Genomic DNA, 14575 nt, shown 5'->3' with positions numbered 1-14575 from the left:
TATATACAATCTATGGTTTGGGGTCAGTAGTTTTTTTTTGGAATAATTAATAGTTTTATTTAGGGAGGATGCATCAAAAGTAACCGTAAAGTGACGTGATATGTAGCCAAGAATGGTGTCCCATACTCAGAATTTGTGCTCTGAATTTCACCCATCCACGTGCACACACACCGCAGTGAACACACACGCACACCGTGAACACACACCCAGAGCAGTGGGCAGCCATTCTTGCTGCGGGGCCCGGGGAGCAGTTGGGGGTTCGGTGTCTTGCTCAAGGGTCTCACCTCAGTCGTGGTATTGAAGAGCGCTGTACATTCACTCCCCCCACCAACAATCCCTGCCGGTACTGAGACTTGCAACTTTCACATTGTTGCAAAGAATAGAAAAATGATATGCAAATATATGCTGTTATTTTGAACTTTCTATTTGCCAAAGAATCCTGGAAAAAAATGTACCATGGTTTTCACAAAAAAATATTAAGCTGTTTTCAATATTGATAGTCACAAGAAATGTTTCTTGAGCAGCAAATAAACATATTAGAATGATTTCTGAAGGATCATGTGACACTGAAGACAGAAATAACTTTTTTAAATATATTCAAATAGAAAACAGTTATTTTAAATTAACAGTATTTTACTGTATTTTTGATGTAATAAATGCAGCCTAGGTGAGCATATAAATGAGCAATATCACTCAAGTACGAGAGTGATATTGCGTTTATACAACAGTTCGACGGAACATGTGTGTAATTAAACAAGAAACAACGGAGTGCCTAATAAAACCCTCTTTTGTGCGGAACTACTTCCTTCCGCCACGGATTCAAAGCTCAAGTTGACAGTTAAACATACGTCACTTTTAGAATTCGTATCAAGGGCATGTGCTGCTTCAGTTATTAGTGAGAAATAATGAGGTTATAAGAGAGAAACAATGCTGCAAGACGTGCATCCAAATGAGAGAGAAAGAGACCGCGAAGCTAGACGTTTCTTCTTATATAAACTAAAGTACTCTACGATTAGCTCAGTGAATAATAAAAAAAAAACCATAGACCCGGCTAGAACAAGCAGAGTGATACAAAATTGTGAAAGGGCGTTCCTGTAGCGATACTAGTACAATATCTCACAGTTCTCAACCAATCAGATTTGAGAACCAGAACGAACTGTTGTATAAATATATATACACCTTATAAATTTTTAACATCAATTTTGTTATTTTTGTTCATGATACCTAATGTTAACAAATTGATTCTCCTTGTAAAGTGTAGCAGATTTTACCAGACACATTTAACATTTTCTTATTGTGGAAATTATCAAACATATTGATCTCACACAAGGTTGATAATCACACTAAGGCATATACAAAATTTTGTGAATTTAAAACAAACGCTTCCTTCATTTAATAACACCTGTACACTGACTAAAAATAACAAATAGTGATTCCACTCCTTCACTTTCTCTGCAGTAACTTCCTGTCACCAAAAGGGACTGTAAAAGGACATAAAGACAGAAACCTCCAAAAAGTAATTTGACTTAATATAAAATAATTTTCTTCCCTCATTTGCAAACGTACATCCTTTTTAGCCAATCACGGCTATTTTCAGAAAAACTGAATTTTGAGTTATGACCTATTTAGTCATGTCTTCTTCTTTCTTCCATGGTGAAAAGCGGCGCATTGAGCTGGTGACATTGCTTGCTGTTTTTGCCCTTGATAATAACAGAAGCGGCAGATGTTCTTTCCAAATAGCGCAGAACCTCCTCCGGAATCCATTGGGTGAGATTCTCAAGCATTTGAATGGTTTCTAATTTTTATTAAAATAAAAATGTGGCCTTTATAACATATAACACGGGTCAGAACTCAGGACTTGATTTCTTATGTCTTTTTGAACCATATGGCAATGCCCTTGCTTTTCAGCAATCTCTTGGTAGCTCCTGACAACCACTTTAGCATGACTTTCTCTTCCAAATTGCTGTGGAAACTGTTGTTAAGCCAGGTCTCCATAGCAACACCCTGTCCTGATTCTTAGATCAAGGACGACGGAAGGTTTACTGTGCAAATGCATCAACTGACAAGACAGAGCTTTCTAACACTTTCTCACACACACACACACACACACACACACACACACACACACACACACACACACACACGCATTTATCTCTCACAGCATTGCTGCCACATTGCAGTAGCAAATGTCAGGTGTCACTCTTGTCCCGTCAGTGTTCTGACATTCGGAAAAGTATCAACAAACATTGTGTCACTTTTGACGAACCCGAGGGCCAGCTGTCTTTCATGGACGCATGTCCCTCATGGTCAGCTTTCAGTCCCTGGTAATGACACGGTTGCTTCTGACAGAGAAATATTCTGTTTTTAACTATCATTCAGTGTTAGATTTCTGCCAGTCGCTGTCATTTGTTTGTCTTTTTCAAATAGCTTTATACGCACAAGACAGCCATCATCACTGTAATTATTGTTCCCACAGGAATCCTGTTTTTGGTTATAATTATAGTGACAGATTGAACGGCGAGAGGCGTAAATTCATATTTTTGTCACAGTTCCAGGAAGAGTGATAACATTAGTGTGAGGAGTGATAACATAACACTTTTGAAATTTAAGTTAATTACATTAATTTACCTTGGATCAAATGTAGGCAAACTTACTGTTGTTCATTTAGGAATGAGGGCTGTTAGTTTAATTCACAGCATGAAGATTTATTTGAACTTTTGAAAAAAAAAAAGTGTCAGTGTTGTACTACATGGGTCATCCATAGACTTACAGTATGTTACACTACTTTTAAAAATCTTGGGGTCAATATGATTTTTATTAATACTTTTATTTAGCAGGGACTCATTCAAATGATCAAAGTGCCAGGAAATATATTTGTAATGTACAAAATATTTATATTTCAAATAAACACTGTTCTTTTGAACTTTCTATTCATCGAAAAATCTTGTATCACCGTTTCCACAAAAATATTATGCAGCACAACACAACATTGATAGTAATAAAAAAAGCAAATTATAGTGATTTCTGAAGGATCATGTGACACTGAAGACTGGAGTAATGATGCTGAAAATCCAGCTTTGAATCACAGGAATAAATTACATTTTATATTGAAGTAGAAAACGGTTCTTTTAAATTGTCATAATATCTCACAATATTACTGTTCCTACTGTATTTTTGATCAAATAAAAGGAGCTTTTGTGAGCAAAAGAGACTTCTAATAAAAAACATTAAATACAGACCCCAAACTTTTGAAAAGTAGTGTACATCGAAATATAAAATTAAATAACAAACATTGAAATAGTGTACATTGAAAAAACTAAATTTGTCATTTGTCCAATACAAGTTTAAATAAAACATAACTACCGACTAATCAATTATTTTGACTAATTATAATAGGCTTATTTCTCTCAACTAATTTATGACTTGAATTATGCCATACAACAGCAAAAATGTCTGTCACACTGTTTTCAGATCATTAAAACTAACGACATCAAAATTTGAATGTTGATTTTATATTGATGTTTCACTGCAAGAAAAACTCTTGTCAGTAGATTTATGCATTGACATTAGTCTTCCTGCTCTCTTCCACTTTGATCTCCTGTCATGTAAACCAAATGTCTTAATTTTACAAGCCAATGTGTTCATACCAGATGTCATCATTAAAAATCCCCCCAGATATATAAAACCGTTCTCATTTTGCAACATGTTGGTGTTGGAAAAGTTTTGAACAAAAAAATGAAACTGACAAATGGCACACTGATCTCACACCAGTTCAGAAATATAACAGCCTTTAGTCACAGATTTTTACACATTCCTTGTCCTTTGGATGTTTGTTTATTAAATATTGTAGTGTATTTGTTTATTCTTTGAGCTAGAAATAAAAGTGTAGTACTCGCAGCTCCATTTAACGCATCCTAAAATCTGTTTCATTCTGCAGATTTTCCTCCAAAACAAGCGCCGAAAGTGTGAAAGAAGTCAGATTCCGTCTGGTCCTGCTAATGTGTGAACGTCGTGAGCTTCCTTTTCCCCTGAAATTTTCCAGACACTTGACGTGTCAAACCGGCCCAGTGGCCTTATTTCACAGAAAATTGTCTGTCAAAAAAATCCATTAATATTCCCTCCAAGTCTTGTCTTTCTGAAGTCTGACAGCGCAGACGTAGCTTAAGACTCTCTAAACCAAGCTGGAATACTTCGCTTTTGCTCTTCCAACTGTCAATGAAGTCAGTCTCTGATTTATTTCAGCATCTACATTGTGATCTGTATGCTCTTATCTGCCGTTCCGTTCTGTCTGCGCTCCAGTTTCTTTCAGTTTCTCTGATTTTCCCTGACTGGTTTCTCTTTTGACAGGCCTCGGCCCTCCGGCAGACCAGACCAGGGTGATCGAGGAGTTCCGTTACCTTTCCCAGAAGCTCTTTGTATCCATGTCTGTCTTTGCCGGGCTGGGAATCCTTCTGGGCATAGTCTGCCTCTCCTTCAACATATACAACAGTAGCATCAGGTTAGTGTGTTCATAAGAAATCCACATGCAATTGATCTGAAGTGCTGTAAAATTTGACAATTAAAGGTAATTTTATGATCATTTTGTGTTGGTCAGTATGTTAGTTCTGTCCATTTGAATTATTTTTATGGTACCACACCTCCAATAAGCATGTATAATTTGTATAATTTTATATCTTTTGTTTTTATTTTATGTCATTTTATTTTTGTTAACCCAATTATGCTAAAATCAATCAAAGTTGTATTAAAGGGGTCATATGATGTTGCTAAAAAGAACTGTGTATTTGGTGTAATGAAATGTGTTTATGCGGTTTAAGGTAAAAAAAAACATTATTTTCCACATACATACTGTACAGTATTGTTTCTTCTCTATGCCCCGCCTTTCTGAAACGTGTCGATTTTTACAAAGCTCATCGGTCTGAAAAGCGAAGTGTGCTCTGATTGGCCAGCTATCCAGTGCGTTGTGATTGGCTGAATACCTCAAGCGTGTGACGGAAATGTTACGCCCCTTACCATATTGTGATGCCGTGTCCCGGCCGGAGCGACGAGACAAAAACATTAAAACCCATTACAAACTAATCCGGTGATCCACAGCACGAAGTTGATGTATTTCCTCAGCGACCAGCATGGATCAGCTCCAGGCATGACGAAGCGGATTTTGTCCTCTTTTGGAAGGCCAAACAAAGTAGTTTCGCTTTCACAACGAAACACACGGTAACAACAATACTACAGCGAGAGTAAATGTTACGCTTTCTTTCTTTGCGTGAACATTTGGGCGGCGTTATGCAAATACAAAGACGTGGGGGCGTGTTAGAACAAGTCGTTTTAATGCACCAAGAGCTTGTAACACTCCAAAGAGAAAGGAAAAATTGAAATCGCATCATATGACCCCTTTAAGTTTATGGTTAAAATATGACAAGTTTGCCAGTGGAGTTGGAACATTTAAAAATACTTTATTCAAGAAATATTGCCTGAAAACAAGTCATTAAGTTATTATCTTACACAATTTTTCTCCAAGTAATTTTCTTATTTTAAGAGTGATTAGATATTTTTACTGAAAAAGAAAAGCAAAGATAATTAAGAAATTGTTTGCAAAGCTGCATTGTGTCTGGTTCACTATAATTATAATGTGGCACACAAACCGTTATGACTGAAATGAAATGATCGTGGATGAAGGTTTTAATAAAACCCTATTTGAACTGGGAAGGAAACTGAACCAGAGAAGAAAGGTTTGACACTCTAATTTTACAAGATAAAGGAAAATTAGATTTTTCACGATTTTATGACTCCTTTAAATGCTACCATGACTGTTACAAAATAATATTTCAGCCCAGCATAAAATGTTTTGGATTTCTCATTTTGATAGTGTAATATATCTGTAGACTGAGTTCTAATCTGTTGTAACCCTTCTGACAGATACATTCAGAACTCTCAGCCCTATCTGAACAACATGACGGCGGTGGGTTGTGTGCTGGCATTAGCAGCTGTCTTTCCTCTGGGCATCGATGGCCTCCATGTCCATAGATCACAGTTCCCTGTGGTCTGCCAGGTAGTGTCATAAACGTTATACTCACTTTTTTATTGCCGTTTCCTCTCATTCAGCCTTGACCTTTGAACACGACAAAGATTTGTTATAAAAAAATTAATGACTGCTTTGGAGCTAAGCTCCCAAATGAACTCTTTCTCTCTCTCATAGTTTCGCCTGTGGCTGCTAGGACTGGGCTTCAGTTTAGCCTATGGCAGCATGTTCACCAAGATCTGGTGGGTTCACACTGTCTTCACCAAGAAAGATGAGAAAAAAGAGAAGAGGAAGGTAAATCAGTCTTGAGTGGCTAAAAAATGTATCTTCTTGCATTTAAAGGAATACTGTAGTTTTCCAAAAATTAAAATGTACCATTATTTTCTCATGTTGTTCCAAATGTATGACTTTCTTACCATCTTCACTCAGCTTCATAATATTTTAAACCGTTAAAATTATATATATATATATATATATATATATATATAATTTTAACGGTTTAAAATATTATGAAGCTGAGTGAAGATGGTAAGAAAGTCATACATTTGGAACAACATGAGAAAATAATGGTACATTTTAATTAAAAACTTTTATTTTGGATGTGATTGCAAGTAATTATTGACAGCATTAATATTAATATACATTACATATATTGTTTAATATATATTATATTTAATATATAATATATTAATATAAATACAATAAAATAAATATTTAATAAATTATTAATATTAATAATTATTATAAATTATACAATTATTTAAGTGATGTAATTATTGTAAATTACCTACATGTATATATACACAATAAAATATTAATAATTAATCATTATTAAAATTTCTTTCAAAAAACTGTGGCAGTGTAAATATATTTTTACTTGTGCTTCACAAAAGAAAGAAAACTACAAGTTTTGAATGACGTGAGGGTGAGTAAATGATGACAGAATTGTAATTTTTGGGTGAAATGAGTAATGAATTTAAAATAAATTACATTTGGTTTAATTAGAATGATGACAGGGCTATGGACTTTGCACGAGACTTTGCATTTTTCAGTATCCCCTTAATTATTTTCAGATAATTTTGCAGAATCTGCAAATGTGACGAGCAGCGTGCTTGCGTTATGCAGTGCCACCGAATTCACTGTTATCTACTGCATATTAAAGAATCCCGCACCTACACGACTCTACAGCATTAGATGAAGCTTCCCAGCATGAAATAGAACCTCCCCCTCTTCTCGCATATTCTTGCTGAGAAAAGTTCTGTCCGTTTCTTCCTTACACAACACAAACACACTATTAGCATCTTGACACGTGTGTTCGCTCTGATCTCGTGTCCTAAAGCAATACGAGACGGCATTAGGGAAACCCTAAAACCTCATCAAACCACAACCAGATTACCCCAACTATGGAATATGGATGAGCATTAAACTTCTTTTATGGAAATCCGACCTTCAGGGGGCTTTATTATTCAAGCGCTCTGCACGACGAATCGAGATGACTTTCAACTCTCCCGATGCCCGTAATGGAGCAATTTGCCTAAGTGGTTCAACAGCATTTGAAGAAAGTTCGGCGCTCAGGCTGAATGTGGAAGAAACGGGGGGCTCTCGAGTCATTTGACGTCTTCACGGTGATTAAGGGAGAGAGAGAGAGGAGAAAGTGTGCAGTGAAACTTGTTTTCCCAGTCTGAAGGCCCGGAGGAAGCCTGCAGCCACAGATTCTGCATGCAGAGAATGCAGTGATTCTTAAAAAGAGTTCTGTCATTATTTACTCACCCTCGTTTCGTTCCAAACCCATATACTTCAACTTTTTTTTTGTTTTCTGTGGAACGTAAGAGTAGAACTTTTTAAAGAAACATCTCTCGACATGCAATGACTTTCAAGCTCCAAAAAACAAAAAAAAACAAATCACCATTAAAGTAGTTCATATGGCTTATATGCTGTATTTTAAGTCTTCTGAAATCATACAATAGTCATTGTTCACCGATAATTTGCATTGCTGCATGTTTTTGCAAGAATCTGTTTCTCACACAAAGCCATCGTATTGCTTTTATGATGTTTTCGTTGTTTTTTTTTTTACCTTTTCTTCAGCTTTTTTTTAACCATGCTGCTTAATCTTTTCCACTAATGCCTGCAAACGGAGTCATGTTGACCCAAATTGCAGATGTGGGTTTGCAGTCTGAACTGAATGTGACAAGATAAAAAGACTATAAAATAATGACAAGAAAACACGTCTTGCATGCACAAGCTGCATGCAAAAAATAAATACAACAAAAAAAAGTGTAATTCGATAAACAAACAAATGACTCTTAAGAGTCGATTCATTAGCAAATTACTTTTTTAACCCGTTCTTCTAAGGAATTGTTTAGAAAGACTTAGAAATCCAAAATATAATGATCCATTTTTTTAAATGTTTTTGAAAGAAGTCTCTTATGCTCACCAAGGCTGCATATATTTGATCAGAAATACTATTAATAATATAAATATGATTACAATTTAAATGAACTGTGTTCTATTTTAGTATACTTTTAAATGTAATGTATTTCTGTGATGGCGGAGCTGAATTTTCAGCATCATTACTCCGGTCTTCACATGATCCTTCAGAAATCATTCTAATGTGCTGATTTGCTGCTCAGGAATTTCATTAATCATCAATGTTGAAAAAAGGAAACTTTTTTGATGTTCACATGAAAATGTGTGAAAATAAGACATTAAGATTCCTCAAAACTTTCTCCTTTTGTCTTCCACCGAAAAAAACGACGGTATACAGAGTCTACAATAATGTTTACAACTGCTGTGACCATTCATAAGTGTAACTTTTATTCCCCCTTTACAGTATAGCAGTCTATTGTTAGTGTCTTGATTCTTTGTGACTGTGTGTCATTGACTAACGATTATGGTCTTATTTCGCCGCAGCACTTGGAGCCGTGGAAGCTATATGCGACCGTTGCAGTTCTGCTGGCTATTGATGTTCTCTCTCTGCTTATCTGGCAGATTGTGGACCCTCTGCACATAACTGTGGAGGTGTGGTGACACTTTACTTTTTTTCTTGTGGTTACTGTGATTTTTTTTTTTTTATGTGTTTCCTCTGAAATGCCTGGGAAATTTCTGCCGAGCAAGCTCATGGAAGTAGGTGTTAATGGTGAAGTATTGTAGTGCAGTGCTCTGCTGCATTGACCTCAATCTCTGTCCTTTAAAGTGCTCTCTCTCGCTCACTCTCTTGTTTTCTCGCTCTAAGCAGAAGTTCACTAAAGAGGCTCCTAAAGAAGATCTGGATGTGTTGATTCAGCCTCTTCTCGAGCACTGCAGTTCAGAGAAGATGAACACGTGGCTTGGTAAGCATCCGGCACTCACTCACCATGTCCAGAGTCTTTTTAGTGCAGTATTTTTAATGAAAAAAACCCTAATCCTGAATATTAAACTTTGTTGTGAAACTCAAGAATATGAATGCATCATAATGCTAAAAAATATACGTTTTTTTTTTTCCCTGTGCGCTGTGTTTGACACCCGGGTCTGATTTAATTTTATTTATTTATATATATCTAGGAGTTTAATCATCTATACGGTTGCTTCGCGCTCTGCACTTTACTGATACAAGCTGTCTCTGAAATTTAAATTAATCATTTGTTATATGCTCAAGAGTTTTTTCCAGTTCATTTTGTATTCCTCTCACCGTTTCACAACTCATTCATTCTCACTATCTCTTTCTCGCACTTTTCCTCTTGCTCTGACTTCCTATCAGAGCACCGCAGTGTAAAATTACATTTTGTGGGTCAGTGCCCAGGTCTGGATCTCATAGCCTGACTCTCTCACTCTGTACAGGAAGATAATATTACAGAGAAAAAAACCTTCCTTGAACTCGAAACGAGATTAAACTCTTAATGTGACTTATTAGTCCCTCTCTTCTCTCTCACTTCCTGTATCATTCTTCCTCTTTTTATATATATACAGTGGTGTGAAAAAGTGTTGGCCCCCTTCCTGATTTCTTATTTTTTTGCATGTTTGTCACACTTTAATGTTTCAGATCATCAAACAAATTTAAATATTAGTAAAAGATTACACAAGTGAACATAACATCCAGTTTTTAAATTAAGGTTTTTATTATTAAGGGAAAACAAAATCCAAAACTACATGGCCCTGTGTGAAAAAGTGTTTGCCCCCTAAACCTAATAACTGGTTGGGCCACCCTTAGCAGCAACAACTGCAATCAAGCGTTTGCGATAACTTGCAATGAGTCTGTTACAGTTTCTGTATTTTAATTTCTTTCACAATATTTTAAATATGAACATACAGGCAGGAAAGAGATCATCTATTTTCACAAACATGCCGGGGTCATATGTCACTTTTTTTAGGGCCAGAAAGATTTTTTGCACAACTTTTATGACAATTAAGCACATTCTCACCAGGTTTCATTACTGTAATATAGATATTTACTGTAATGCACAAAGCTTTTTATATTACTTGCATTGTGAAGTATTCATGGGTAGGTATTTGTTGTGCTGATTTGAATTTTTATTTTAAAAAGTCTGATAGACTCAACCCAATAGACTCGTTCATTTATGACATCACTCAAAAGTATTACAAATGATAAAATACCCATTTTATATATTTTTCCAGGTAAAATACATCTTTAGTTAATCTCGGTTTATGTTTGATCTTTTATACACTACCATTCAAAACTTTGGGGTTGGTAAGAATTTTTTAATGTGTTTGAAAGAAGTCTCTCACCAAGTCAGCATTTATTTGATCAAAATAAACAGTAAAAACAGTAATATTGTGAAATATTATTACAATTTAAAATAGCTGGTTTCTATTTTAAAATGTAATTTATTCCTGTGATGGAAAAGCTGAATTTTCGGCATCATTACTCCAGTCTTCAGTGACGCATGATCCTTCAGAAATCATCGTAATATGCTGATTTGCTGCTCTTACATATCTTATGGGGAAGTCGTGGCCTAATGGTTAGAGAGTCGGACCCAAAGGTTGCGGGTTCGATTCTCGTACCGGCAGGGATTATCGGTGGGGGGAGTGAGACTGCTGTGTGTGTGCACTTTGGATGGGTTAAATGCAGAGCACTAATTCCAAGTATGGGTCACCATACTTGGCCACATGTCACTTTCACTTTCACTTATTATTATCAACATTGAAAACAGTTGTGCTGCTTAATATTGTTGTGGGATCTGTGATACTTTGAAGATTCTTTGAAGTTCAAAAGAACAGCATTTATTTGAAATTGAAATATTTTGACACGTTATAAATGGCTTTACTGTCACTTTTGATTCATTTAATGCATCTTTGCTGAATAAAATAAAATTTTTTTCTTAAAAAAAAAATAAAAATGCATCTCGCTGATCTTAAACATTGAATGGTAGTATAGATGGTGTTGAATGTGGTATTATATGTGACCCTGGAGCACAAAACCAGTCTTAAGTCGCTGGGGGTATATTTGTAGCAATAGCCAAAAAAACATTGTATGGGTCAAAATTATCGATTTTTCTTTTATGCCAAAAATCATTAGGATATTAAGTAAAGATCATGTTCCATGAAGATATTTTGTAAATTTCCTACCGTAAATATATCAAAACTTAATTTTTGATTAGCAATATGCATTGCTAAGAACTTTTTTTTATTTGGACAACTTTAAAGGCAATTTTCTCAGTATTTAGATTTTTTTTTGCGCCCCCAGATTACAGATTTTCAAATAGTTGTATCTCGGCTATCCTAACAAACCATACACCAATGGAAAGCTTATTTTTTCAGCTTTCATATAAGATGTATAAATCTCAGGTTTGAAAAATTGACCCTTATGACTGGTTTTGTGGTCCAGGGTCACATATATGATTTTAACAAATCATCCACCTCACTGTTTCACTCCCAAGGAACTGATTCAAACAAATGATTTGTTTAAAATATTTTGGGTTATTCTGCCTACATTTATTTTTTTGTACATTATTGGACTCAAGACCATCACTCACATACATCACATACAAGTACCACAAAAATAGAAAGCATACAGTTTCCATGTGAGACATTATCTTAAGCCAACCTCAGAGCTTTAAGAGCACTCACTATACTGTAAGTAATGCTGTGTCCCTTCAGGTGTGGTGTACGGCTACAAGGGACTTCTGCTGCTGCTGGGAATCTTTCTGGCCTACGAGACCAAGTCCATTTCCACAGAGAAGATAAATGACCATAGAGCGGTTGGCATGGCCATCTACAATGTAGCTGTAAGTCTGACTGCTGGCTATTTCTATATTTACAGCACAAAACATCCTCATAGTGTAGCCTAATCATAGCTGACAGCTGGGAGAAACACATGAGACTGTTTCGTCAAATATATAATTATATGTATCATATGTATTTTAGGAATACTGTGCCCTTCCAGACAAAACTATTTAACTATTATATCTTCCCCAGGAGTTTAGCAGCCACAATATGTGGCTCCTTAATAAATATATGACAAAAGGTTGAGTTAATTGTGAAACTGCATATAAGCAGTGGCGGAAACCTGCAAAAGTAATATACGCTGTCACACGGGGCTGTAGCAGTTTCTGGGGTGCAATTGTGTTGCTCGTCCGTCGTCTTGAAAATGAATTGTGACTCAGCAGGTGACTTTTTCCAAGCAGCTCCCAGTGTTTTACTTGCCGCCCCATCTCACTTTAAATGCTGTCTGTCTGCACTGTAGAATTAGGATAAGCAGTTTGCTCATGAAAAAAAGTCTCTTTACCTGTTAGAAAACAAGAATGAAATCACAAAGTTACTCAAATCACAAAATGTAATGTTTGTTTGTTTTTGAAAGAAATTAATATTTCCACAATTATGCATTCTATTAATCAAAAGTGACAGTGAAGACATTTCTAATGTTTTCTACAAAAGATTTCTATTTTAAATGCATGCTGTTCTTTAAAACTTTCTATTCATCAAAGAATCCTAAAAATGTATCAGTTTCTGCAAAAATATTAAGCAGCGCAACTGTTTTCAACATTAATAATAATTTAAAAAATTGTTTATTGAGATCATATTAGAATGATTTCTGAAGGATCATGTGACACTGAAGACTGGAGTAATGATGCTGGAGATTCAGCTGTGCATCACAGGAATAAATTACATTTTAAAATAGAAAACAGTTACTTTAAATTGTAATAATAAATAATAATAATAATAAAAAAATCTTACAGACCCCACATTTCTGGACAATAGCATATACTGGCATAAAGGTTTTTATTTTTTTTTTAAGGTTTTTGTTTTCTTACTCCTTCCGGATTTTAACTTGACCTTTATGACTTATTAGTGAAGTTGTTAATATTAATATAATATTTGGTATTAGTTAAATTCAAGAAACTTCTTTTATTTGTCTTTTACTTTTAATTTATAGCTGATGATTTATTTTCTTATTCTATTGTGTAGCAAGGTTAAAAAGTATAAATATAAATTATACTATAATATATTTCTATAATATGTTTATACTATTTATTTATTTAAATCAAATTAATGTATTAAAATGATCTATAACCTACAATAAAGACTTACTGTGAAAACAAAATAATAGCCATTGATGTAATGCTAATTTTAAGTGTATGTATTTTTGTCAACAACAACATGTTCGCCTTGTGTTTGACCCTTTTTTTAGCACAGTTATTGAATGAGGTGTTGATTACTAGCGTTTTGTGCTTCACTCTGAACTGCTTGCAAACAGTTTGATTCTGGTAATAACTCCAAGTGCTTCGAAGGATGATTTGCATAATTGCACCCATTTGCTCAAACTCAGACTAAAACATCCTAATGAGGAAACAAGTAACACTGGTAATGCAAACACTTTACGTCAATCCTACAGCTATTTTTTTCATAAGATCAGATCAAGTCCCAGAATGGCACCATGTTTCTGCCTTGTGTCAGGAATAACATGCCTGCTTTGATGCTACTTGAGGGTTGTTGGGTTGATCAAAAACAAAGGATTTACTGTCTGTTTTTACAGTGATGCAAGATTCAGAAACGAGCCGGTAAAAATGTCACCAGGGAAAGTACAAATCTGATCTACGTACAGCAGATTTTTTTTTTTTTTTGGAGATCTCAAACGTAGCGAGCAGTTTACTTTCCATCAGGCGATGTTTTGTGACAGAATAGCTCGTATCGCTCCAGTGCTGTCGAGGTCAGAGAGGAAATAGACTTGTGGTGCTCTGGACGTTGCTTTGACTCTGGACAGTCATGACAGTCGGTTCATTGCTCACAGTTATCGGTCTGTAGAGTCATTCTAGGCTGTTGAAGGTAAATACCTGTTATTTTTCCACACTGTTCGCCAGATATGACATCTCCACTCATAGTATAAGATCTTCATCTCTCTGCTGCCTGCTGCAAGTGTTTCAACAAAATTACCTCTCTTTTTCATCAACAGTTCTCGGTCTCTCACTTTTTGTTTTTGTCTCATGTTCCTTTCCTTTTCTTTTTACTATCTTTATCTCATCAGTTTCTCTCATTCATGGCACTGTTTCTGCTCTGCAATTTAAGTTTTTCTTACAGTTCATTTACGCCCTCTAGTGGTGACGATAGCTTGGTACACAAAGGCCT

General features: G+C 35.4%; 1 protein-coding gene across 3 annotated transcripts in view; it reads left to right on the top strand.

Annotated features, from left to right (window-relative positions):
- The window catches only part of LOC107683297 (gamma-aminobutyric acid type B receptor subunit 1-like), a 64809-nt gene that overhangs the window by 43924 nt on the left and 6310 nt on the right, over nt 1–14575 (top strand). For all 3 annotated transcript variants that reach the window (XM_016479361.1, XM_016479368.1, XM_016479354.1), the window contains 6 exons: nt 4348–4498; nt 5914–6046; nt 6194–6310; nt 8927–9034; nt 9252–9345; nt 12110–12237. In XM_016479361.1, the coding sequence (XP_016334847.1) occupies nt 4348–4498; nt 5914–6046; nt 6194–6310; nt 8927–9034; nt 9252–9345; nt 12110–12237 (731 nt within the window). The remainder of the gene's footprint in view (nt 1–4347; nt 4499–5913; nt 6047–6193; nt 6311–8926; nt 9035–9251; nt 9346–12109; nt 12238–14575) is intronic.

The sequence above is a fragment of the Sinocyclocheilus anshuiensis genome, unplaced genomic scaffold (genome assembly GCF_001515605.1).
Source record: "Sinocyclocheilus anshuiensis isolate Anshui unplaced genomic scaffold, SAMN03320099.WGS_v1.1 scaffold1170, whole genome shotgun sequence".
In the NCBI taxonomy this organism is placed as follows: domain Eukaryota; kingdom Metazoa; phylum Chordata; class Actinopteri; order Cypriniformes; family Cyprinidae; genus Sinocyclocheilus; species Sinocyclocheilus anshuiensis.
This window is presented reverse-complemented; position numbering and strand designations above follow the sequence as displayed.